The sequence below is a fragment of the Neoarius graeffei genome, chromosome 5, assembly GCF_027579695.1.
Source record: "Neoarius graeffei isolate fNeoGra1 chromosome 5, fNeoGra1.pri, whole genome shotgun sequence".
NCBI lineage: Eukaryota > Metazoa > Chordata > Actinopteri > Siluriformes > Ariidae > Neoarius > Neoarius graeffei.
Window position 1 is genome coordinate 62,890,064 of NC_083573.1, and position 27,964 is coordinate 62,918,027.

General features: G+C 41.9%; 1 protein-coding gene across 4 annotated transcripts in view; it reads left to right on the forward strand.

The window, feature by feature from the left end:
* Nucleotides 1–20,996: 20,996 nt before the first annotated feature.
* The window catches only part of ctps1b (CTP synthase 1b), a 40,003-nt gene continuing 33,035 nt past the window's right edge, over nucleotides 20,997–27,964 (forward strand). Inside the window, exon 1 of one of the 4 annotated variants that reach the window (XM_060922208.1) lies at nucleotides 20,997–21,169. Coding sequence is in view for 2 of the 4 variants with exons in the window: in XM_060922207.1 (XP_060778190.1) it covers nucleotides 22,980–23,031 (52 nt within the window). In the remaining 2 variants the exon portion in view is untranslated. Of the gene's footprint in view, nucleotides 21,170–21,238; nucleotides 21,321–21,939; nucleotides 23,032–27,964 lie in introns of those variants that run through there. The other 3 variants (XM_060922209.1, XM_060922207.1, XM_060922206.1) reach the window with 3 other exon arrangements.

Consider the following 27,964-nt stretch of genomic DNA (forward strand, 5'->3'; position numbering starts at 1 on the left):
GCATCTTAAACAAGTGTCGGGAAATCTTGCAGCCCGACTCTGCAGTCTCCAATGTTTAAGCGAACTGCTGAAACCATAATGTTTAAAGATTAAATCGTAGGCTAATCAAACCAAAGAAAAACACAGCCTTTCCAGAACGTTGTCTGCCGAAGCCTGTTTAACCTACAAAAGGCTTAATAGGTCTTGCTGCGGCTTCAACAGGGCTGTTTAGATTTTTCACCTGATCACCTTTCAATAGGCAAATATCATTATTATTATTATTATTATTATTACTACTACAATAGGCCTAGTATTAGTAGTAGGCAAGTAGTTGCCTCGTAGTAGGACAGCCAAATTGTTTCATCAGTGGCCTACGCCTAGCCTCCCCGGGACCAGACAGTAGCGTAGGCTGGATTTACTTATTTATGCCTATCTAGCGCAACAACTTATTCCTTTACATATACTCAAACATAGCACAAGAAAGGGCTCAACAACAGGCAATCACAGCAGCTTGGTGAAGTTCTAAATCACATCGGTGTCAGACCTATGGGCCTACCCCCCCTTTTCTTTTATTTTTCTCCTCGGATCTGCATCAATCTCATTATTGACCTTTAGCGCTCCCAGTTGACGAAAATCCGTTGTAGCAACGGAAAACTTCAATCCATGAGTCTTTATCTACTTTTAGGACTTGTGTGAAAATCTGATGTTTTAGATCATATTTATGCAGAAATACAGAAAATTCTAAAGGGTTCACAAACTTTCAAGCACCACTGTGTGTGTGTGTGTGTGTAGTGCATCTCAAAAAATTAGAATACCATGAAAAAGTTCCTTTTTTTCATAATTTAATTCAAAAAGGTAAACTTTCATATATTCTATATTCATTACATGTAAAGTGAAATATTTAAAGCCTTTTTTGTTTTAATTTTGATGATTATGGCTTATAGCTCATGAAAATCAGAAATCCAGTATCTCAAATGATTAGAATATTCCCTAAGATCAATTAACCCTTTGATGCAAAACATATGCACACCCCTTCTAATGCACAACATGGGTCAGAAATGACCCGCATTCATTTTCCAGGTTATTTCATGCTGACTGAGTTTTTCTTTGCTCTATCTTTTGAAATCAATTTATTTTATGATTGAATATTCCAAGTATTCTTTAAATATCTTGTTTTTAATTACCACAAATCATTAATTTAATTTTTTCTTCCCTACTTTATGAACAAAAATACTTTTTAATATTACTACACATGGGTCATCCAAGTGTGATTTAAAATTCTCGTCTTGTCTTCTTTCGCTTTACCCGGGACCGGGTCACGGAGGCAGCAGTCTAAGCATGGAAGCCCAAACTTCCCTTTCCCCAGACACCTCGGCCAGCTCCTCGGGAAGAACACCGAGGCGTTCCCAGGCCAACCGAGAGACATAGTCCCTCCAGCGTGTCCTGGGTCTTCCCCGGGGGGACATGCCTGGAACACCTCCCCAGGGAGGCGTCCAGGAGGCATCCGAAAAAGATGCCCGAGCCACCTCAGCTGATTCCTCTCGATGTGGAGGAGCAGCGGCTCTACTCCGAGCTCCTCCCGAGTGACTGTGCTTCTCACCCTGTCTCTAAGGGAGCGCCCAGCCACCCTGCGAAGGAAACTCATTTCGGCCACTTGTATCCGCGATCTTGTTCTTTCGGTCATTACCCAAAGCTCATGACCATAGGTGAGAGTCGGAACGTAGATCGACCGGTAAATTGAGAGCTTCGCCTTTTGGCTCAGCTCCTTCTTCACCACGACGGACCGGTAAAGCGACCACATCACTGTGGAGGCCGCACTGATCCGCCTGTCGATCTCGCGCTCCATCCTTCCCTCACTCGTGAACAAGATCCCGAGATACTTAAACTCCTCCACTTGAGGCAGGACTTCTACACCAACCTGGAGAGGGCAAGCCACCCTTTTCCGGTCGAGAACCATGGGCTCGGACTTGGAGGTGCTGATTCTCATCCCAGCCGTTTCACACTCGACTGCAAACTGCCCCAGTGCATGCTGAAGGTCCTGGTTTGAAGAAGCCAACAGGACATCATCATCCGCAAAAAGCAGAGATGAAATCCTGTGGTTCCCAAACAGGATTCCTTCCGGCCCCTTGCTGCGCCTAGAAATTCTGTCCATAAAAATTATGAACAGAACCGGTGATTTAAAATTAAATGTCTTAATACTATAATAATAATAATTTGTTTCAAGTAATTACTTTAGCAGTGAATGGGGCCATTTATTTATTTATTAACTATGTAGTTAGCTAAGCCAACTACAATAAAATTAGCTAACTAAAGTAGAATATGTCAACAGCTCGGTAGCTAATAGTAATTACTTGTAACATTCTGACAAGTAATCTACTCACTCTCAAGGTAACCTAAACATAATCCATTTTTTTCGAAGGTAATGTTCGAACAATTGAAAAACATTCCTTCCATGTATTAGATGGGCAAAGGGCGCTGTGCTGAGCTGTGAAATGTCTGACACAAGCACAATTCACAGTTCCCACCAAACGCTGTAGTAAATGTGTGTAAACTTGATGTAGAATTACAAAAGCTGTGCTTGTTCATAACTTAAGAAAGGAAAAATAAAAATGATGATTTGTGCTAAACAAAAACAAGATATTTACTGCATATTTGGAAAAGTAAATGACAAAATGAAATTATTTCAAAAGTATATCATAGAAACACTCAGCCATACATGAAATAACCTGGAAAATGAATGCAGGTCGTTTTTGACCCATGTTGTGCATTAGAAGGGTAGTGATACAAAAAGGGTTTTTATTCAGAAAGTAAGAAAGGAAAAAATAAAATAAGGATGTATGATGATCAAAAACAAGTTAATTGAGGAATACCTTGAATACTGAATGATGGAATTAATTTATTGCAAAGATATACAGTAGAAGATAAAAACTCAGCCGGGTCACTTTTGACCCATGTTTTGCATCAAAGGGTTAAAAAAAGGATTTACAATACAGAAATGACCAACTTCTGAAAAGTATATTCATTCATACACTCAATACTTGGTTGGGGCTCCTTTACCATGAATTACTGTATCAATGCGGTGTGGCATGGAGGTGATCAGTCTGTGGCACTGCTGAGGTGTTATTGAAGCCCAGGCTGCTTTGATAGTGGCCTTCAGCCTATCTGTATTTTTGGGTTGGGTGTTTCTCATCTTCCTCTTGACAATACCCCATAGATTCTCTATGGGGTTCAGGTCAGGCAAGTTGGCTGGCCAATCAAACACAGTAATATCATGGTCAGCAAACCATTTGGTAGTAGTTTTGGTACTATGGGTAGGTGTCAAGTCCTGCTGGAAAAGGAAATCAGCATCTCCAAAAAGCTCGTCAGCAGAAGGAAGCGTGAAGTGCTCTAAAAATCTCCTGGTAGATGGCTGTGGTGACTTTGGACTTGATAAAATACAGTGGACCAACACCAGCAGATGACATGGCACCCCAAATCATCACAGACTGTGGAAACTTCACACTGGGCTTCAAACACCTTGGATTCTGCCTCTCCACTCTTCCTCCAGACTCTAGAACTATGATTTCCAAAATTAAATGCAAAATGTACTTTCATCTGAAAAGAGGACTTTGGACCACTGAGCAACAGTCCATTTCTTCTCTCCTTAGCCCAGATAAGACACTTCTGACATTGTCTCTGGCTCAGGAGTAGCTTGATATTAGGAATGCGAAAGTTGTATCCCCTTTCTTGAAGATGTCTGTTCGTGATGGGTCTTGATACACTGACACCAGCCTCAGTCCACTCCTTGTGAAGCTCTCCCAAGTTCTTGAATCAACTTTTCTTGACAATTCTCTCAAGACTACGGCCATCCTTGTTGCTTGTGCACCTTTTCCAGCCACCCTTTTCAGCAATGACCTTTTGTGGCTTACCCTCCTTGTGGAGGGCATCAGTGATCATCTTCTGGACAACAGTCAAGTCAGCAGTCTTCCCCATGATTGTGGTTGTGTGTACTGAACTAGACCGAGAGATACACTGTGTTCATACTGTTTTACTCAAACTCGAAATGAAATATTCTAATATTTTGAGATTTTTTTTTAATGTTTTTGTACTGTATGCCATACTGATTAAAATAGAAAAATGCTTGAAACATTAGTTTATGTGTAATGAGTCTATAATATATAACATTTTCACTTTCTTAAATAACCAATGGAAAATATTCAACTTTTTCACAATATTCTAATTTTTAGTGCAGCTCTAAGCCATAATCATCAAAATTAAAACAAAAAAGGCTTTAAATATTTCACTTTACATGTAATGAATACAGAATATATGAAAGTTTACCTTTAATTAAATTATGAAAAAAGGAACTTTTTCATGGTATTCTAATTTTTTGAGATGCACTAGTATACATAAGAGAAGGCACTTATACTCGTGACCGTGGCACATTCCAATTTTTTAGAATTCCGTCCGTGATTCAATTAGAAGAAACTGAGGTATAGTATGGCGAGGAGACGTAGGGATCAGGACACTTTGTCCAATGACCATTTCATCCAATAGTTAAGACATTTCATCCAAAGCCTTTTTCACATGCACTATCAATTATTTTATATTTCAGGTATTCCTGTGTTTGCGAACAAAAGCCCCGCGAGAGCGCTGCTCTGTGTCTAAAGATTTAACATGATCCAGCCAGCTTTAAAAATTAATAACTCAGCCAACGGAGCTCACAGCGAGGCTAAATTTTACAGGCCCCTCCCTCTGACCCTCCCCTTTGGAAAGAGCATGGTCTCGGGTCGGTAGGACTGCGCCTCGGCCCGGGATTCATGAACAAAGCCCCAGCGAGAGCGCTGCTCGGTGCCTAAAGATGTAATATTATCCGTACTATGGCACTCATTTGCTTTTCAAAAATGTGTTTTGCTTCAGTCAGATTCCATTGAGAATTCCTCCTTTTTTCAAACAAACAAATACCTGAAATATAAAATAACTGATAGTGTGTATGAAAAAGGCTTTGGACGAAATAACGTGAATTCGTACTCAATGGTCGGTAGAAGCATCTTATCTTCAGAAAATCTGACTTTTTTAAATAATATGGGTCAAAACCACACATATCTATCTTCGCTCAATCGTTCAAATCGTGGTAATGCTGAGAAAATTCTGCATTGATTACAGACACACTTTCAGCAGCTACCATCCTAGCTGCTTTGTATATCCACCATCATGGCGGACGCTCATGATGTAGCACATTTTGATCACGTGGGTGCAAGTCATCTATCGACAGCTACTTGTTCTTCTGTAATTGTGTCGGTGGTGGTGGATATTCAAATTGAGTGTATTACTGCCACCTGCTGTTTGGGTGGAGAACTACTGGTTTGAGAGTGTGCTGTTGAATTGCATCCGTATGGGAACGACTGCATACAGGCATAGTTCCGCAAAAAAGTTTCCGACAAAGCGGTGTTGGGGGCGGCCAAAGGGGTAGCCAGAGATTAATTTAGGGTGGCCTTGGCCACCCCTTGGATCCGCCCCTGGTTGCCTCTACTGAAATGGCCTGCATTGAAAAATGAAAAATATTATAAATATGCAATATATTATAATTACTTATTACTTAATTATTTACTTATTTATTTCATTAATGAGAGAATCAAAAGAAAAATTTGTAAAACATTCATTCAGAATTTTATTTATTAAACAACAAAATCTTTCAAATCATGGGTCAGATTAACAAATTCTTAAGTATTCCAAACAGAAAGACATAACAACAACAAAAATCTCTAATGCAGACTATCTACAACCCCGATTCCAAAAAAGTTGGGACAAAGTACAAATTGTAAATAAAAATGGAATGCAATAATTTACAAATCTCAAAAACTGATATTGTATTCACAATAGAACATAGACAACATATCAAATGTCGAAAGTGAGATATTTTGAAATTTCATGCCAAATATTGGCTCATTTGAAATTTCATGACAGCAACACATCTCAAAAAAGTTGGGACAGGGGCAATAAGAGGCTGGAAAAGTTTAAGGTACAAAAAAGGAACAGCTGGAGGACCAAATTGCAACTCATTAGGTCAATTGGCAATAGGTCATTAACATGACTGGGTATAAAAAGAGCATCTTGGAGTGGCAGTGGCTCTCAGAAGCAAAGATGGGAAGAGGATCACCAATCCCCCTAATTCTGCGCCGACAAATAGTGGAGCAATATCAGAAAGGAGTTTGACAGTGTAAAACTGCAAAGAGTTTGAACATATCATCATCTACAGTGCATAATATCATCAAAAGATTCAGAGAATTTGGAAGAATCTCTGTACGTAAGGGTCAAGGCCGGAAAACCATACTGGGTGCCCGTGATCTTCGGGCCCTTAGACGGCACTGCATCATATACAGGCATGGTTCTGTATTGGAAATCACAAAATGGGCTCAGGAATATTTCCAGAGAACATTATCTGTGAACACAATTCACCGTGCCATCCGCCGTTGCCAGCTAAAACTCTATAGTTCAAAGAAGAAGCCATATCTAAACATGATCCAGAAGCGCAGACGTCTTCTCTGGGCCAAGGCTCATTTAAAATGGACTGTGACAGAGTGGAAAACTGTTCTGTGGTCAGACGAATCAAAATTTGAAGTTCTTTATGGAAATCAGGGACGCCGTGTCATTCGGACTAAAGAGGAGAAGGACGACCCAAGTTGTTATCAGCGCTCAGTTCAAAAGCCTGCATCTCTGATGGTATGGGGTTGCATTAGTGCGTGTGGCATGGGCAACTTACACATCTGGAAAGACACCATCAATGCTGAAAGGTATATCCAGGTTCTAGAGCAACATATGCTCCCATCCAGACGACGTCTCTTTCAGGGAAGACCTTGCATTTTCCAACATGACAATGCCAAACCACATACTGCATCAATTACAGCATCATGGCTGCGTAGAAGAAGGGTCCGGGTACTGAACTGGCCAGCCTGCAGTCCAGATCTTTCACCCATAGAAAACATTTGGCGCATCATAAAACGGAAGATACGACAAAAAAGACCTAAGACAGTTGAGCAACTAGAATCCTACATTAGACAAGAATGGGTTAACATTCCTATCCCTAAACTTGAGCAACTTGTCTCCTCAGTCCCCAGACGTTTACAGACTGTTGTAAAGAGAAAAGGGGATGTCTCACAGTGGTAAACATGGCCTTGTCCCAACTTTGAGATGTGTTGTCATGAAATTTAAAATCACCTAATTTTTCTCTTTAAATGATACATTTTCTCAGTTTAAACATTTGATATGTCATCTATGTTCTATTCTGAATAAAATATGGAATTTTGAAACTTCCACATCACTGCATTCCATTTTTATTTACAATTTGTACTTGGTCCCAACTTTTTTGGAATTGGGGTTGTAGTATATGGCTGATTCTTCAACGATAGTAATTTTTGTGTCCATGGAAGAAATAAGAAAAACAAACAAACAAAAAAAACATTTCCACATTTTTATTTATTTTCAAATTTTTTTTTTTACATTTTTGGCTTTTCTGTCATTTCCATCACACTGTACAAAAGAAAATTATGGGATCATTGTTTTAGAGTTTGTATATTTGATAACCAGAGGAACACATGGCTGAAGAAAAGAATGACCTCCATATGGGGGAATAATAATAAGAAGAATCAAGGTAAATATGAGAATGTTTATTGGGTGTCATTTGTGCCAAACAGATCATGTTTCATATGAATGTAATAGAATTATGTAATAATTGGACAGATTGACATATTTTTAAAGTAAAACATAAAAATTGCACAGCCACACTAATAATATTGTGTAGTTGTGGTAATTTTGCAGTTATGGTTAAAATACACCGATCAGACATAACATTATGACCACTGACAGATGAAGTGAATAACATTGATTATCTCATTACAGTGGCACCGGTCAAGGGGTGGGATATTTCAGGCAGCAAATCAATTCTCAAAGTTGATGTGTTGGAAGCAGGAAAAATGGGCAAGTGCAAGGATCTGAGCGACTTTGACAAGGGCCAGATTGTGATGGCGAGACGACTGGGTCTGAGCATCTCCAAAACAGCACATCTTGTGGGGTCCAAAGAAGGACAACCGGTGAACCAGCGACAGGGTCGGGGTGTCAAAGGCTCATTGATTTGCACGGGGCATGAAGGCTAGCACATATGGTCCAATCCCACAAAAGAGCTACTGGAGCACAAACTGCTGAAAAAGTTAATGCTGACACCTTTCTGTTTTAGCCCGCACATGGTTTCATCCACTGCCCTTTTCAGCCTTCTCACTCTGTTTCAAGCTTTTTATGAAAAATTTCCCCTTGTGCATTTCCTCTTATTTTAGCGGCATAGTTTGGCTTCATCACAGCATCTGTCCACACTGCCATTTAACGGCTCATAATTAACAGGGACGTGATTCAGGTTTGCCTTAATTACTGCCACACAGAAATATTTCTCACAGTGGCTGTCTTTTAACCACAAAAGGTGCACCACAGCTCATTGTGGATGTGAGACGCCATCAGCGCACACAGAGTGGGGATCTGAGAGAGAGAGCTGAGCACAGAACAGATTTTTATTTGCTCAGATTAATATGTTCTCTTCAAAATATTATAACACTACAGTAAAGAACAAAACATTGAACTAAGAGACATGCATAATAATGCAATTGAACATTGGAATACTCCCATAATACATCTCAGCAAACAAACAAACAAAATGTTCAAAGCTATAATTTCTAATTAGTTCATGTAGTAAATAATGACATATTAATTACTACTTGTCTTTTTTGTCTGTATAATTGATTAGAGAAGTTTTATTTTTTTTTAAATCTACCTTGATCGAAGAGTGTTGTTATTATCTGCTCCATAAACCCAGCAAATCTGCCCCTGTGGCCCCACCCTGGGCAAGGGTGAGTTTACTGTGGGCTAGTGTCAGTAGAACAAACTCACACTAATCTTCCTGTGGATTAGCCCATGCAGGGCCCACAGCAATTTTGCTCTTTGGGGCCCCATGTGGGTTTTCTGTGGGTAAACACACAGTCAGGCTTGTGCACAGAAAACCCATTGACCCCCTGTGGGTGTTAAAGTGCATATCATGGGTAAATTCAGGAGCAAGATCAATGTAATTCTCGTGTCTGTGAAGATTCTCAGTCATCCAGGTCATAGTAAACTGTAGGTGGTAAAAGAGAACAACTGGACTTGCTTGAAGATTCTTGAAGACATTTCACCTCTCATCCGAAAGGCTTCTTCAATTCTGTCTAATAGGGAGTATCAGAACCAGCAATCCACTGATCACCCCAACGACTCTCGAGGCCGTTCACACCCAGCCCCCAGTGACCCACACCAACAGGATGGCTCAATGACACCTTAGGATTGCTTTTCATCCATGAGAAGATAAATACCTGATACTCCCTATTAGTCAGACAGAACTGAAGAAGGGGGCGGCACAGTGGTGTAGTGGTTAGCACTGTCGCCTCACAGCAAGAAGGTCCGGGTTCGAGCCCCGTGGCCGACGAGGGCCTTTCTGTGTGGAGTTTGCATGTTCCCCCCGTGTCCGCGTGGGTTTCCTCCGGGTGCTCCGGTTTCCCCCACAGTCCAAAGACAAACAGATTAGGTTAACTGGTGACTCTAAGGCCCTGTCCACACGGCAACGGATTCAGGTGAATCTGATAAAATTGTTTATCGTTTCAGCCTGGCGTCCACACGGCACCGGCGTTTTGGGTGCCCCAAAACGAAATCTTTTGAGAACGGGTTCCAGAGTGAAAAAATCTGGCAACGACGCCATTGCGAAGTCATCTGGATGAGTAGAACGGATTTGTTTACGATGACGTCACAACCACATGACTGTCAGTGCTTCACGCCGGGTAGAAGTGTAATGAACTCGATGCGAGTTGTCAACAAATCCTATAACTTGGTTCATGAAACGCGCTTACAAAATATTTTCACTGTGAATATTTATTGTGTAATGGTGCAAAGTGAGAGAGAGAGAGAGAGAGAGAGAGAGAATAGCCCTTAGGGCAGAGTCTTTAGTCCAAACACTGCGGAAGCAGTACCAAACCGCGCACCACCCGTGCGCTTTCCAAAAACAAAAACAATCCCGCCAGCAAACATAGGAAAAAAAAAAAAAAAGGAGCGATCTCACCTCTTCAGATGTTGGTTTAAGTCCGACAATACATTCCTCAAAAAGGGCGTAGAAGAACAAAGTAATCCATCAACGTGTAGCATTCAATTTATTCCGGACCATTAAAGAATTGTGGAGGATATCAGAATGTTGGCGTACCGGCTTCCATCTACCCCCATTCATTCCTCTTTCCGCGTCTTTCGTTTTATGCTACTGATTAATAATCAAAACTTTGTGTGGCTAATGCTACAGAAGAAGGGGTTTATGCGCATGCGTCTACTTCTTCTATTGTTCTGGTGTCTCCGATGGGACCGTCTTACAGCGCACGTAGTGGTGTGGCATGTGTATTGCATCGTTTTCAGCAAGCATTGTGTTGCCATATGAACCTGAAATTTTACTGATCCGTTGCCCATGTGGACACGATATTTAAAAAAAAAAAAATCTCGTTGCCGTTGTTGTGTGGATGTAGCCTAAATTGACCGTAGCTGTGAATGTGAGTGTGAATGGTTGTCTGTGTCTATGTGTCAGCCCTGTGATGACCTGGCGACTTGTCCAGGGTGTACCCCGCCTTTCGCCCGTAGTCAGCTGGGATAGGCTCCAGCTTGCCTGCGACCCTGTAGAACAGGATCAAGCGGCTAGAGATAATGAGATGAGATGAGATTTTTCATTCTCTGCAATTTTTTTTACCTTGCGCAATACCAGAAAAATTCAGTTGAAATCAAGCCATTTGAGGCGAATTGGTCCGCCTCTGAAAAAACTTGGCATTTGGATTTCCCGGCAAACATCGATTTTCATGACATCGCGTGCGGGACGCCTCCCTCTGAATCCTACGTCAGCGCTGGTTTGTTTATGAAAAAACGACCTGGTGGTTTTCTGCAAATTTCTTCAATGTTATCATGCAATTATTAAAATGGTTAACAGATGTATCGTAGGAGGTGTAGCAACACCAATCTTGATGGGATTAGTACTCATCGTTTCCCAAAAGACCGGACAATGAGAGAGAAATGGGAGCGCTTGGTCTACACAGGCTGTGCACTGAAACCGTGCAAAGCTCACGCAGCCTGCTGGCGCTTCCGCAGGTGACGTCACGAATCTGGCTCCAGATTCCCTTGGGATTTTTCCAGATGCGTTTTGTTATTTTTTTTTTTCTGCTGTAGACAGATGGCCTTGTGCAAAATTACCCTTCTGGATGATTGTGTAAAGGGACATTCTTTCATATAAAAAAAAATATATATATTGGTCCAGAATATGCACTTTAAAAGGAGGAGGAAGGCAAGGTTGATAAGCACAGACAAAACCCACCCAGGACACACCCTGTTCGTCCCCCTACCATCAGGGAAGAGGTACCGCACATTACAGACTCAAACCACAAGACTGAAGAACAGCTTTTTCCCAAGAGCTGTAGCCTCCATCACCGCCAACCCCCCGCCCCCTCCGGAAACTGTTGCAGCCTCCACTTAAGGCCTCTGCATGCTCTTGCGACAAGGCTTTCGCAGATAGCTTTTTGCAGACAGTTGTAATTTATCATTGAGTGGGGAGTAATAGGCGTGCGCGATGTTATTCACCGCCACAACGCAAGGGGGCGCGAAGTCGCGAAATCGCTAGGAGTAGTTGGTGGGTGTGGTTAGTGGAGTGTTTATCCTCCGGTTACTTATAATGACTAGAACTGGAGTCGTATAGATGTACGTACTTCCTCACTTCCTCAATCAACTGCTCTTTGTGCTGCTCCATCTTTGCTCGTGTTTTTAAAAATGGCAGTCGTGAAAACAAACCAAACCGGGAAAGTAGGGAAGCGGAAGTGCATGTACAGCGGATGTAGAGTGGACCAATCAGAGCCCTCTTGTCTGCGACGCTGTCTGCGAGGCTTCTGCGGTGGTCACAATTTTTGGGAGGTGCGCGCAGAGCGTCTGCGAAGGGGGGGGCTATGCAGACGCTGTCTGCGACGCTATCTGCGAGGACTGCGTTGTCAGCATATATTGGCCTTTAGGCTTCCACTTAGAACAAGAGCTGTAGCTCTCATCACTTCCCCCTCCCTCCCATATAGGACTGGGAAGCAGCTTTGGAGCTGCAGCCAACATCACCCACAACCCCTGCCCCGAACCAGTGCCCTCCCACACACACACACAACAGTGTGGACTTGATATGGACTCATGCACAGGTGGTAGTGGTGTGTGTGTGTGTGTGTGAGAGAATGAGTGAGATGTGTTGCTTTCATCATTGCACTTTATTAGCACCAATGCATTTTACAGTGTACTGCTGCGGCCTCCATTTAGAACTACATGCACTTTACATGATGCTGCCTAGATGCATTTGGAGAGTGCCAAACTGAATTTTGTTGTGATTCACAATGACAATAAAAGTCCTTGAAATTTTAATTACTTGATACCTTTAAGTTTATATGAGAAAGCCTTTATATTTTGTTTATTATTTATTTTATTATTATTTTGCTCAACCAAAAGAAGTTACTGTATGTGACTTTGAAGTGCCTTGTTTGTACTTATATGTTCTAAATAAAGTTTTACAGGAAAAAAACCCAGAATGCTAAATGCGGCTTTTCCGCCATTATGGCTCGAGTGACATGATTGGATATGAAACAGCCAATCAGGATCACTCTCTCCAAGTCTGTGATTGGTCGGTTTTGTGGCACATTTGTAACACTGTACGAAATTCAGGAGAAAAGAGGAAAAACTGAAATAATCGCCGTGAAAATAATTACAGCAGTGAAAGAGCCGTTCAAAAAAAAAGTCAGAGACTGGAGTGGAAAAGGGAAAAAAACAATAACAGTGAAGGGCAGTGCTATAAAGATATGTAAGGAATGGCGGTAAAGTTGAGAAAATAAGAGGGAATGAAAGGTGGGAAGAATAATGTCAGGAGATACTTTTCTTGGGTTTAACACATGAACCAAATCCATGCGTTGCGAGTGGCAAGATGGCGGCCAGCTGGCTTCACTCGTCTCCTTTCACACAGCGCTCAGTGGGAACAATAACGCCATATTTTTCTGGCAGACCAGGGGTTTTCAAAGTGTGGGAGAGTCAGCCCCCCCTCAGACAGCAAATAAACAACAGCGCCCCCCTTACAATTTTTGTTGCTGCTATACTTAAATGTTCCATTCGTATTAAAAAAAAAAATGGTTGTTGTACACATTATTTTTTTCTTTTACACATTTTAAACATTCTGCTTTTTTAAAACCTCTTTTTTACACATTTTTAAACATCTGTGCTTTTTTAAAAACCTTTTTACACATTTTAAACATTTGTGCTTTTAAAACATCTTTTTTTACACATTTTAAACATCTGTGCTTTTTAAAAACTTTTTTTTACACATTTTAAACATCTGTGCTTTTTTAAAACATCTTTTTTTTTTACACATTTTAAACATCTGTGCTTTTAAAACATCTTTTTTACACATTTTAAACATCTGTGCTTTTTTAAAACATTTTTTTTACACATTTTAAACATCTGTGTTTTTTTAAAACTTTTTTTTACACATTTTAAACATCTGTGCTTTTTTAAAAACCTTTTTACACATTTTAAACATTTGTGCTTTTAAAACATCTTTTTTACACATTTTAAACATCTGTGCTTTTTTAAAACATCTTTTTTTTACACATTTTAAACATCTGTGCTTTTTTAAACCATCTTTTTTTTTTACACATTTTAAACATCTGTGCTTTTTTTTTTTTTTAAATTCTTGTTTTACACATTTTAAACATCTCATAGCATCGTTAGCTACGTCAGTGTGTCCGCCATATTGGATGTGGCAAATCTTCCCCGTAAACCAATGCAAGTAAATGGACTGAACTTCATAAAGCCCCTTTCTACAATAATATTTAACTCGATGCCTTTTATTCACCCATTAAGACACACACGTAAATATTTGGGAAACAAACAGGCATCAAAACAACATATATAACTTTTAATGTGATGTTTATAAAGTGTGCGAAATACCCGTCAATATTCCGTGGGAGGTGTGACCTAAATTTCCTCAACATGCAGCAGGCCTACCGGAATCAAGCTATCAGAAACTTCTTTTTTTTTTTTTATTCCGCTGCTACTATCGTAGGCTACTAACGATATCTACACATCAAGGCATGTTTTGGAGCTCAGCGGGGATCGTGTAGAATAATGTGCTGTGCTTACGCTGCTGAAGCCGTGCCGTGCTGGTGTTCTGTAAAGTTATCCTACCTCTTGGATTTGTCCTACCAAGCCTACTGCGCATGCGCAGAACACATGACGTCATATCTTGGAATTTGGACCGAGTTTTGACCTACCGATCAGCTGGGCTGATAGAAAATCGGCGAGTATTTCACGCATTTGCCGATTTTTATGTTTTGTGCGTATTGGTCGAGTCTTTGGCCGAGTCAAATAATTTGTAATGACTTGTTTTGAATAATAAAATGGTCTGTATGAGAACTTGCTAATTCTGTCACGCAGTGGGCACTGTGCAGTCAAAGTTATGACGGGGCATGGTTTCGTTTGTTTATAAATACTGTTTTTTTATACATTTCTGAATTGCAAATATGCCTGTTCTGTAAAGTTATCCTACCTCTTGGATCTCCGCATCACTTTCATTAAATGCCGTGCAGATAGGCTATAAAATGTCTCCAAAAACAATTTTTGCAATATACAGTGCTATATGGAAAAAATTCAATTAAACCATATTACAATGGGATTGCTCCATGTGATTGCTTCACATTCAGAAAGGTTAAAAACATTCATCATACGTTCAAAAACGTTCATCATAGTGTGGCACTGTATTATCTAATTCTCACTGCTTATAACTATACACCTCCCCGGTGGGGATGAGCTGGGAAACTGAAGACTGAGGCCAAGTTTACATTAGACCGTATCTGTCTCGTTTTCTTCGCGGATGCACTGTCCGTTTACATTAAACCGCCTGGAAACGCCGGGAAACGGGAATCCGCCAGGGTCCACGTATTCAATCCAGATCGTGTCTGGTCCGGTGCTGTGTAAACATTGAGAATACGCGGATACGCTGTGCTGAGCTCTAGCTGGCGTCGTCATTGGACAACGTCACTGTGACATCCACCTTCCTGATTCGCTGGCGTTGGTCATGTGACGCGACTGCTGAAAAACGGCGCGGACTTCCGCCTTGTATCACCTTTCATTAAAGAGTATAAAAGTATGAAAATACTGCAAATACTGATGCAAATACTGCCCATTGTGTAGTTATGATTGTCTTTAGGCTTGCCATCCTTCCACTTGCAAGTGGTAAGTGACTTGCGCATGCCCGACATGCACTGGGATCACACACACAGCGGCTCAGTCCCGAATCACTGCTCGTGCGCTTCACTCGCGCGCTGTGTGAGCTGCGCAGGGCCGGAGTGCGCACCCTCCAGAGGGCACTCGCTGTTCAGGGCGGAGTGATTTGGAGCGCAGGATGCCTGCGGAGCCGAGCGTATCCGTGTATTGGCGTTGCTGTGTGCACACAAATCGTGTATTGGCGTTGCTGTGTGCACGCTAATCGTTTTAAAAACGTTAATCTGATGATCCGCTGATACGGTCTAATGTAAACCCCACCTGAAGGAACAGCTCCCTCTCTGATCCTGACTGTCTGACCTGTTCTGTCAAAATCCTCCGTTCTGTCAAAATCCTCCGTTCTGTCAAAATCCTCCGTTCTGAAGTGTTCACTGCAGAGCATGGATGACGGAGTAGCAGAAAACCCTTCCCGTCACACAGCTGTCTCCCACTGCTTTTTCATGGCTTTATTTTTGGGAAACCTACATAGTATGTGAAAAGTGAGCAACTAACAACCATCAGCGTAGTTACGAAGGAAATACTTCGTTGTTTGGAGACAGGTTTCACCGAGCGGCTATTATGCGCGAGACTTCATATTAGCCACAAAGTCAGAAAAATCTGTTCGGAAAATTACGTTATAATGACCAAATACAATGAAAAGTATTTTTCCAATCTATAGATAGTTTTCACTGACGTCACGGCATTCTGGGGAACGCCCCCCAGCCGCCATCTTGCGGGGCAAACAAAACGGACCATCGCCACTACCGGCTACGTTATCTCGGACGAATTTATGAAGTTATATAGTCAGTTTTCTAAAATAAAGATCAATGTCGGCAAAATCAAGCAAACAGAAGTATATAGATACACATCTCACGGTATGCAGCCAAACTGGCCTTGATTGGGGGAATTGACCCCTACGAAGTGGACAAAGATGCATTTTCAAGTGACTATGCAGGGCTGCCAAAGCCTGAAACTGCCTTCATCAAACTTTAAAGGCTGTCTGATATATACAACTTTATATATTCACAGCGCGCTTTTTGGCGGATGCCGTCTGAATCGCGCAGATCCGTTTTTTTTTTTTAGGGGGGGCGTTGGAGTGTCTGATTATAATTTCAAAGTAAATTCTGTATTAAAATTACTAAATAAGCAAATCCGTTACAGTCCATGAAACAGGAAGTATAAGGATGAGAAAAAAACAGTTTAAATCAGGAAGCTGCGCACATTTGCGCAGGCCTGCACACCGCTCAGGACTACAGAATAGACCTAAAATGTTTTTCAAAAATGACCCTTGCGTGAGTGAAGTGACAAGTTTCAAATAGAAACGTGACAAACAAGTGATATTAAGTGTACATTACAATGTAAACGTACACTCAGCGGTTCCAGTTAGGCATTCTCCAGAGATTGTTCACATGTTTTGGTTTCCAAAAACAAACTTAAACACAATTGATTGTTTATTTAAACAACTTACCACTTATAAAATGATCGGAGCAGACTGTGCTGTGTTTGGAAGGCTGATAATCCTTGCGGTTGATCCTCGCAAGCCATAGATTTCTCCTTTGTATGCTGAGTTTCTTTGTTTGCTCGCCTTCATGCTCCCGTACAGTGGGAATTCCATAAAAGCTCCGCTTGACTTCATCATCTGACCTATTACGACAGCCGTGAATACAACAAGTTTGCACCATTGCTAGCTTTAAATAAATGTAAATAATATATAAATTAATGTAACTCACGCGCTACAATGTGTGCTCAGTGACCCATACGGTAAGCTTGCCCTCCAAGATGGCCGCCACCAGGGAATCCCCGACTCTGTGACGTCATGTGAAAACTATCTATAGAGGGCTACCGCATGACGTCACCGCGCCGCGAGATTTTGTTAGGCGCCATATTGGAAGACCAAGTACATGCACTCACAATATAAAATAAAGTACGAGGGAGAGTAAAGTGACACGATGGATGATAATTCGGGTTATGTGAGTACATTACGAGCTGCAGAAAGGGCACGGTATGTGGAGAAACTCACTGTGATTGATGGGTTTGACCCATATGATAAGACTCGGGGCAAGGGAGAATGGATACATAAGGAGGACCGGACACCAATTCTGCCGTCTGTTTGCTACCCAGACATTGTAAACTATTTGTTGTTTACACCCAGTGCCTACACTGCTGATGACTTGAAAGCCTACAAAGGGCTACAGGCTTACAATTATGTTGTTAGTGGCTTGGTTCGTGATATTACAGCTGTTGTTAAGAATAACCTACACATAGTTATGGCCAAGGTAATCTTGTTGATATCTTTTAATAATATATCTTTTCAGTTGAAAAATTAATACTTTTTGTTACTATTAAGGTATCCATAATTTAGGTTAATTTATCCATTATACATATGTATTTATGATATATGCCTACACAACAACTATGCTTTATTTATATAATAGGAGGGAGAGCAAGCCCCAAACCATCCTAAATTATTATTATTAAATTGTAGAAGTCTGGGAGGCTTGCTCCTCATACAGTTATCAACTTGGGGCCAATTTAGCATGTTTTAAATCTGAATTTCTTGCGTTTGCTTACCTCAAAGTGTCCGCAGATCATGCACAGACTTATCCATTAGATCCACAGTTTTTTGCCAAGTCTCACACAGGTTTCTTTCAAGTCTACTGTTGGGCCAATAAATCATAAATAAAACAGCTCAGATTTGTTTGTTTAAGTCGTTTGCCACTCCACTTTATTCTCGTGGGTTCACATACCGCTGCCATTATTTCCATAGATATACATAGAAGACTAGATGCCTCGTCCCCGTTGCCCGTCAACGAAGTCGAACGTCCGCACATGGCGGCCATCTTACCTCAGACAGCTGGCTTACCCATTACATTGTGTTGGTAGCGATATGTACTTTTCAGATGACCGTAACTTCCTCAAATTTCAATCGATATTCAAACGGTTTGGTTTGTTATATAAAAAACAAACAAACGGAAGTATGTATTTATGATATTAATGATGAATAATCATTTTATGTTTAAAAAAAAATACATGCTGAAATTCCTATGCTGTGAGAAGCCCAACACTGCATACTTATGGATAACTGCGGCCTTAGGACAAATAACCATACAATTTATTTCCAATTTTTAGTGAAAATATTTTTACATGTGATAGGGCCGTAGGGGAAGCTAAAGTTAAATAAACAGCTTACTCACTTACAACCTCACACCCAAATGTAACAATACAGTATGATACTGTTGTCCTAGCCCGGCTGCTCATATCAGGAACTGTATTGGACATTATTTCACTAAGTAAATAACGCTACCGATTATCCTTAAAAAAATGATGTATTATCTTACTGGTGAAAGGTGATCCCGCGTGCCCTACTTTCCAGACATCGCCGGTTCGAGCAACCGAAAGCCGCGCAGAAGTCTGGCATCTCGTCAAATTTAATTTCCTCTAGAAATCATAATGCAAGTTGTTTTAAATTAACCAACCCGAAAATGAAAACCATGTGCAAGTGCAACTTCAGTTACTGAAAATATTATCTCATGACCTTCCATGTAAAATTACTTGGTGCTACGAGCTAGCCTAGCATGAAACACAACTTTGACAAAGCTGCAGTAAGTCGTTTTTGAAGAGAAAAGGTACGATTTTAGCATGTTCAAGCACCCAGAATTACAACCACATTAATAATGTTTTAAGAAATCAAACCATTTGTATATACGTCAAAATTTCAGCGAGATAAGAGTATAAACATTTAAGCATCTCAATGGTCTTACCTCAGTGTACCGCAAATTCTGTGGAAAAGCTTGCCTGTGGTAAGACGGCCGCCCTGTGCGGACGTCCTGGAATACGTGGTGAGGCATCTAGTCTTTTATGTATCTCATCTCATCTCATTATCTGTAGCCGCTTTATCCTGTTCTACAGGGTCGCAGGCAAGCTGGAGCCTATCCCAGCTGACTATGGGCAAAAGGCGGGGTACACCCTGGACAAGTCGCCAGGTCATCACAGGGCTGACACATAGACACAGACAACCATTCACACTCACATTCACACCTACGCTCAATTTAGAGTCACCAGTTAACCTAACCTGCATGTCTTTGGACTGTGGGGGAAACCGGAGCACCCGGAGGAAACCCACGTGGACACGGGGAGAACATGCAAACTCCGCACAGAAAGGCCCTCGCCAGCCACGGGGCTCGAACCCAGACCTTCTTGCTGTGAGGCGACAGTGCTAACCACTACACCACCGTCTTCTATGTATATCTATGGTTATTTCCCTTTAATCACGAGTTTGTTGGTCTTCCAAAATGGCGCAGGGTCTGTTTACTTCCGGTTTCGGGTGACGTCAGTACTTTGCCACATCCAATATGGCGGCGAGGATGATGTATGATTCTACGCAGAAGGCGGCGTCTATGTTTATATGTCTATGGACGACACACTGTGGCAGTGGAGCATCTTCAGATCCAGTCCATGAAAACCCAAACTTTAAATAATCGTGGTCATATTTCCTTCTTTTTTTTGCTTGGCCCAGACTCTGTCTCCTCACTCACTGTAGCTTTAGGTACTGAAAATCGATCCATTTTGTCTTCTTCTTCTTCTTCTTCAGGAAATACTGGCGGGTTAGACACCATCCGGTGTATTACCGCCGCCTACAGGATATTACACGTCGTTGCAAGTTCATTCAGTCTCTAGTGTATACTCCAGATGCTTTTAGAAATCTAACTAGACTTGAAGTGACTTTCGAATCCTTTAGCTGAAGCAGAGAGTTAAGGGATACAGTAGTAACACCAAGCTGAGATAATTCAATGACCAATATACGCCTAAATTCACAGTATAGCACACACTCTAATAAAACATGGGGAACTGTCTCAGGGACTCTGCATACTTCACATAGACCGTCACTGTGTTTATGGATCAGATGTAACATAGAGTTTAAGGCACAATGCCCTAGTCTGAGACGAGTCAGGACCACCTGCTGAGACCTACCCCCTGATAGTGTACAGAGTGTGTTTACTGAAGGCTGAATAGAGTACAGGTGTCTCCCCTTTAAATCTTTGTCCCATTCAGCTTGCCATGTCTGGAAAATATTTCCCATAAGCTGGCTCCTCAGTTCGGTCCTTCCTGGACCAACTGCCAACGTAATATCGTTAATACTTAAATATTCCCTTGCCAGCTTATCAGCCACCTCATTCCCACTAATTCCTATGTGGGCTGGAACCCACAAGAGGGACACATCACAACCACTCAAATGTAGGCTGTTCATCAGTAAGAGAATGTCAGAAATCAAATCAGGCCGAGCGTTGGAATAATACGTTTTAAGACACTGGAGATCCATTTTGTCTCTGGTAAAGGCTAGCTGAAGTTGCGCCCCCCCCCCCGGCCGAAGCACTCTGGCGCCCCCTAGGGGAGGCGCGCCCCACACTTTGAAAAGCCCTGTATTAGATTAAATAAAAAACAGGAAACGATATGTTTATAAAAACTGACTTCAGAAGTTACATTGTACGAAAAACAAAATGCCAAACCCCTCCTCCCATACAGAGGTTAATGTTTATTTTCTGCTCTTGGATCATGAGGCTGTACCGGGTGAACGGCACTCGGCAACAAGCAGACCTCAGATGCCGAGGCTGGACCGGAAGTTAATTTTGACTGCTGATCTGTAAACACTGTGGATAGGCAGTGAGAGCTGAGCGCAGCCGATCTCTGTGTTTAGGGATGTGTTTGTATGGGTGTGTTTTCTCGGATTACAACGCACGTGCCGTATTATTTTGCAGGAGTGTGTGATGACCGGCTGCGCGCAGAGAGCACTTCACACACACACACACACTTTATATACAGTACAGATACGCATTTGGTCGGCTGTAAGGTAAGAGAATGCTAAGGCCTGCGGTGTTGCGCGGTTAGAGGAGCTGCAGTGTTATGTAATGAGTGAAGGAGAATATTGCGCTGGTTTTGTGAAGCAGCCGCTGACAGCACAGCAGCAGCAGTGAACCGGGGCAGAGCCAGGAACTCAGCTGGTGGGCTGATAAAGCTGATCTCAGGATACATGCTGTTTGAAAGTCCTGTAGAAGATGGAAATGGGAATAGCTGGAGTTTATCTTGTGTAAAGTTATGATACAGCCCTGGCAGCTCTTCAGGGGAAAGTAATACACGCTTTAAAAAGTCACCTGATGACGTAATAGATGAAATTTGCATGTTCGTTGAAGAGCCGTAATCGTTTACTTATCGAGATGCCTCCATAGTAATATGAAGGTTTCTCATAATCAGGGTGGTGTAGTGGTTAGCACTGTCACCTCACAGCAAGAAGGTCCTGGGTTCGAGCCCAGTGGCTAAGGGCCTCTGCATGCTCTTGCGACAAGGCTTTCGCAGATAGCTTTTCGCAGACAGTTGTAATTTATCGTTGAGCGGGGAGTAATAGGCGTGCGCGATGTTATTCACCGCCACAATGCAAGGGGGCACGAAGTCGCTAGGAGTAGTTGGTGGGTGTGGTTAGTGGAGTGTTTATCCTCCGGTTACTTATAATGACTAGAACTGGAGTCGTATAGATGTCCGTACTTCCTCACTTCCTCAATCAACCGCTCTTCGTGCTGCTCCATCTTCGCTCATGTTTTTAAAAATGCCGGTCGTGAAAACAAACCAAATCGGGAAAGTAGGGAAGCGGAAGTGCGTGTACAGCGGATGTAGAGTGGACCAATCAGAGCCCTCTTGTCTGCGACGCTGTCTGCGAGGGTTCTGCGGTGGTCACAATTTTTGGGAGGTGCGCGCAGAGCGTCTGCGAAGGTGGGGGGGCTACGCAGACACTGTCTGCGACACCGTGTGCGAGGACTGGGTTGTCAGCATAAATTGGCCTTAACAGCGAGGGCCTTTCTGTGTGGAGTTTGCATGGGTTTCCCTCACAGTCCAAAGACATGCTAATTGGTGGGCCTAAATTGACCGTAGGTGTGAATCAGTCCTGCTTGTCCAGGGTGTACCCCGCCTCTCACCCATAGTCAGCTGGGATAGGCTCCAGCTTGTCCGCGACCCTGTAGAACAGGATCAACGGCTACAGATAGTGGATGGATGGTTTCTCATAATACTGACTTACTCAGTTATAACTTTCTAGAAAATGTTCTCACTTATGAAATAATCAGTCATAATTAAGAGATGCATTCTCATTATGACATACTATTACCCTTTTGTGACCAACAGGGAACAGGTTCCTGAACCGGTTCCGTTCAGGACTTCTTGAACCTTGGTGCCACATGCTGACCAGTTTTTTTTGAACCGTTGCAATCAAGGACGCGTCATGAACGGGGGGCGTTGCAAACTGCGGCACGGAGGTGTAGTGGTTAACACTGTCGTCTCACAGCAAGAAGGTTCTGGGTTCAAGCCCAGTGGCTGACGGGGGGCCTTTCTGTGTGGAGTTTGTATGTTCTCCCCGTGTCTGCGTGGGTTTCCTTTGGGTGCTCCAGTTTCCCCCACAGTCCAAAGACGTGCAGTTAGGTTAACATGGGGCGGCCTTGGGCTGAGGTGCCCTTGAGCAAGGTACCTAACCCCTAACTCCTCCCCGGGCGCTGTAGTATAGCTGCCCACTGCTCTGTGTGTGTGTGTGTGTGTGTGTGTGTGTGTTCACTGCTTCAGATGGGTTAAGTGCAGAGGATGAATTTCACTGTGCTTGAGTGTGCGTGTGACAAATAATGACGAAGACTTCTTCAGTAGCAGCAAGATGGCGGTGCACATTGATTACCTGTGAGCTTTTGTTCTGTTCTTGCAGATATTTGTTTTCAGTCCATATTTTTCTGAACACGTATCCTTTTCCGTTGCGCTCTCCATCACTGCGCTCTGCTTCCTCTCCAAACGAATGACACGCCCACTGATGATGTCACGGTTCATACTGGAAAAACCAGCTTTTCAGGTTCTGAAACAATTTATTTTTAGTCGAAATGCTGTGGGGTGGATTTCTCAAAATCATCGTAGCACAAAAATCATCATTAAATGGTAGCGTGAGCATCACAATGAACACTGTCTCTCCTAGTTAAGATGCTCTTAGCGTTAAGTGGTTTCTGGGAAACCCACCCTCAATGGCTCCAAATTTAGTGCGTGAACAAGAAAAGAACCTGTTCCTTGTTGGTCAGAAAGGGGTATTAGTGACTGTTTTTTTTTCAAGTGACGGACATGTACTTTCCATAAAGACATATGAGCAAGGAAGATTTTCTGAAATCGCATAGAATAGAATATTTTCTTATTGTAAAAGAACAGAATTGAATATTTCTAAAGATTTTTAAATATTTCTAATCTTCTATAAGAATCTAATATTTTCATCACAATAGAATAGAATATAACAAAGTATAACACCATAGATTAGAATACAATACAGTGGAGTTTCCTTACATTAGAATTTAATAGAAAACAATATATTCAATTTTAGATTTTAATTTCTGATCTGATCTTTCAACTAACTGAGCACATTAGGATTAAGTTCAGGTGACCAGTCAAACTAGCTTGAGGCTAATAACTTTAAAAGATTGATAAGTAGACTAACTTTCAAGCTTCAAGAGAGCTTTATTGTCAATATGTCTATATAGAAGTATACAGTGCATGTTAATCCGGTTTCCCTCTGGTTCCCCATGGTGCATTTACACAGAAAATAAAGATTACAAAATAAGATAGATAGATACTTTATTAATCCCAGAGGGAAATTCAAGGTATCCAGTAACATTTCCGCATTGCACAAGATCAATACAAAAACTAAATAGCATTATACATATAAAAAACTAAAATACAAAATCCCAAAAGAAATAAAACATTACCAATAAGAGCAATAGAATATACAGCTCTCAGTGTGGGAGGTAGTGAGGTAGTGCAGTTGGCAGTAACCAGTCACAGTGCAAATAAGTGTGTAATGAGCAGTGCAAATACTTTGTGGACAGTTACATACATGTGCAGTGTGTTTAGTGATATATGGGAGATAAAAAGCATAGTATATTACATGATAGGCATAGTTAAAGGGCGGCACGGTGGTGTAGTGGTTAACGCTGTCGCCTCACAGCAAGAAGGTCCGGGTTCGAGCCCCGTGGCCGGCGAGGGCCTTTCTGTGTGGAGTTTGCATGTTCTCCCCGTGTCCGCGTGGGTTTCCTCCGGGTGCTCCGGTTTCCCCCACAGTCCAAAGACATGCAGGTTAGGTTAACTGGTGACTCTAAATTGACCGTAGGTGTGAATGTGAGTGTGAATGGTTGTCTGTGTCTATGTGTCAGCCCTGTGATGACCTGGCGACTTGTCCAGGGTGTACCCCGCCTTTCGCCCGTAGTCAGCTGGGATAGGCTCCAGCTTGCCTGCGACCCTGTAGAACAGGATAAAGCAGCTACAGATGATGAGATGAGATGAGGCATAGTTAAAGTATATATCAGTACATATAATATATGCAATAGTGTGATAGTATCTCATCTCATTATCTAGTATATAAATATTAAGTTAGTGTATATATAGCAGTATATATAATAGTAAGTAGGTACATTATAACAGTATATAATAATAATAATAAAGTATATAATAAGGTAAAGTACAACATACCAGCTTATCTACAACTATCTGTATATACCCATCTATGCATATAATGTACATCTATGTAAGCAGCAGAAAAGTGCAATGGACATGAAATGAGCAGTGTAAGGGCCTCTGCATGCTCTTGCGACAAGGCTTTCGCAGATAGCTTTTCGCAGACAGTTGTAATTTATCGTTGAGCGGGGAGTAATAGGCGTGCGCGATGTTATTCACCGCCACAACGCAAGGGGGCGCGAAGTCGCGAAATCGCTAGGAGTAGTTGGTGGATGTGGTTAGTGGAGTGTTTATCTTCCGGTTACTTATAATGACTAGAACTGGAGTCGTATAGATGTCCGTACTTCCTCACTTCCTCGATCAACCGCTCTTCGTGCTGCTCCATCTTCGCTCGTGTTTTTAAAAATGGCGGTCGTGAAAACAAACCAAACCGGGAAAGTAGGGAAGCGGAAGTGCGTGTACAGCGGATGTAGAGAGACCTCTTGTCTGCGACGCTGTCTGCGAGGCTTCTGCGGTGGTCACAATTTTTGGGAGGTGCGTGCAGAGCATCTGCGAAGGGGCTACGCAGACGCCATCTGCGAGGACTGTGTTGTCAGCATAAATTGGCCTTGGCTATTCCTGAGTACAGCACAGTCACAGTCTTATTTTTTGCTGAGCCAGGAGGAGTTGAACAGACTAATGGCCTGAGGGACAAAAGACTTCCTGAATCTGTCCGTGGTGCAGGGCAGAGACAACAGTCTGCCACTGAACGAGCTCCTCTGCCTCATGATGGCGCCGTGCAGAGGGTGGTGAACATTGTCCATGATTGAGAGCACTTTGCTCAGGGCCCTTCGCTCTGCCACTGATGTAAGGGACTCCAGCTCAGTTCCCAGCACAGAGCCAGCTTTCCTCACCAGCCTGTCGAGCCGTCCAGTGTCTCTCTTCTTAATGCTGCCTCCCCAACACATTACAGCACAGAAGAGGACACTGGCTACCACAGACTGGTAGAACATCAGCAGCAGTTTTCGGCAGATCCTGAAGGACCCGAGCCTCCTCAGGAAGTAGAGTCTGCTCTGACCCTTCCTGTAGAGGGTGTCAGTGTTCACTGTCCAGTCCAGCTTGTCGTCCAGATGTACACCCAGGTATTTGTAGGTCTTGACCATCTCCACATCGACCCCCTCAATAGAGATCGGCTGCAGAGTCGGCCTGGACCTTGTAAAGTCCACGAGCATTTCTTTTGTTTTGCCAACGTTCAGCTGCAGGTGGTTGGATTTACACCACAACACAAAATCCTGTATCAGGCTCCTGTACTCCTCCTCCTGTCCATCATAAACACATCCCGCAATCGCAGTAGGGTCATTCCATATGAAATCATCAGATTTTCCAAAATCTTCCCGGGTCACTGACTCGGATTCTCATGATTTTTTTTTTTTTTTTACAAGTACCCACATATGTCTGATGAACACATGCAAAATATTTCTGCTTAATTCCAAGTAGTTTTTTGGATATAATTTTTTAAATCAGGGTACCCACAATCCTATTTTACACTCGCAAACTCATTTTGAGCTTTTTTTCATTTTTAAAAGGCATTATCTCAGCTAAAAATGCAGATATAAAGCTCAAATTTGGAATACACCCTATTTGGGCACCCCAGATACAGCAGTAAATTTCAAAAATGGGATACAGAGCTAATTTTTCATTCTGTAGCATCACAAAAATGGCAGTTTGTCCATTCTCGCAAAAAATTACAAAATTTTAAAGAGCTGTACTAAAGAAGGGATTCAATGGATAATCTTCATATTGTAGAATACACATATCTGGGGTACTAGTTATATGTCTGTAAAACATTGTGCTCATAACTTGAAGGGTTTTTGAATTATTGACTCTTGAAAATCGAACATGATCGTAGAATGTCAAAAATAGGCCTCCAGTCTCTTTGATTTGACCATGTGGGCAAGTGCTCAGCCACTTCATAATTTTTTTGTGGAGAGCATACTGATATACCAACTTTGTCAATTTTTTTTTATCTAGCTCAAATGCCTTCATAGTGAAAAAAATTTGCAAGGTAGGGTACCGTAACATGGCGCAAACCAATTTTGAACCTGTATTTGCATATTCAGAAAGCAATATATCAGCTCTGAATGGAAGCATAAAGCTCAAATTTGGTATTTACAATATTTGGCACCCCAAAATAATGGATCAACTTTGAAAGACAGATTACTGAGCTTATTTTTTCTTTCGTAACATCATAAATTTAGCAATTCAGTCATCATCGCAATATTCAATTGATATTATAGAAACAATATGCCTGGTAAAAAGAAAGGGTTTTTATTCTACAATTAGCATAAAATAAACATTTAATAACCATCGTCAGATTTACTTTGTATAATTACAAAAAACAGCAGAAATAAAGTTTTTAACAGTACTTAAAATTCTTCAGCTTCAAATCCATATCCAAAGCATAATTTCTATACCTATATATGTATTATATACACATGTACATGTATATCATGTGTCTAATGGGAAGATTTTTCCAAGAATTTCACAGTAGTTTTCAACTTTTGAATTTCAGGAAAATATCTTTAACTTTTTTTTTAAGTCTGTTTCAGCAAGCTTGCAACGCCTGCCACTAGCGTCAGCTATCAGTGGTGCTTCTACAGGGCACATAATATGCTGAAATGGCACCCAGCACTCGTCCTTTTGGTTTTCTGGAGGCCAAGAACATTTGTTTCCTCTGTGTTCTTTCATAAAGTTAACATAAACATCCTGTTCATCATCATTCCTTTGCATGATGTTTCCTACATACCAACTATTATCATAAATACAAGCAATGTATCTTCCAGGTTGGTAAAGATTAACATCAACAGGCAGAGTGGCAGGCTGATCTTGTGTCTGCTGGCTGGTTGACTGTTCAATTTCTGACGCTATGTAAACTGAAGTGTACATATCATCTCCAGATACTCTCCTCATTTCCATTTTATTAGCAGATCGGGGTATGAAGGAGTGATGTGATCGAGTACCTGCCACCTTCTTTGTCGAGCTGAAGCGCTCGTCAAGTGAAAAAGGCTGCCCAGTTGTACATTCCCTCAGCTGTAAGAATTCCAGCATATTATGTGCCCTGTAGAAGCACCACTGATAGCTGACGCTA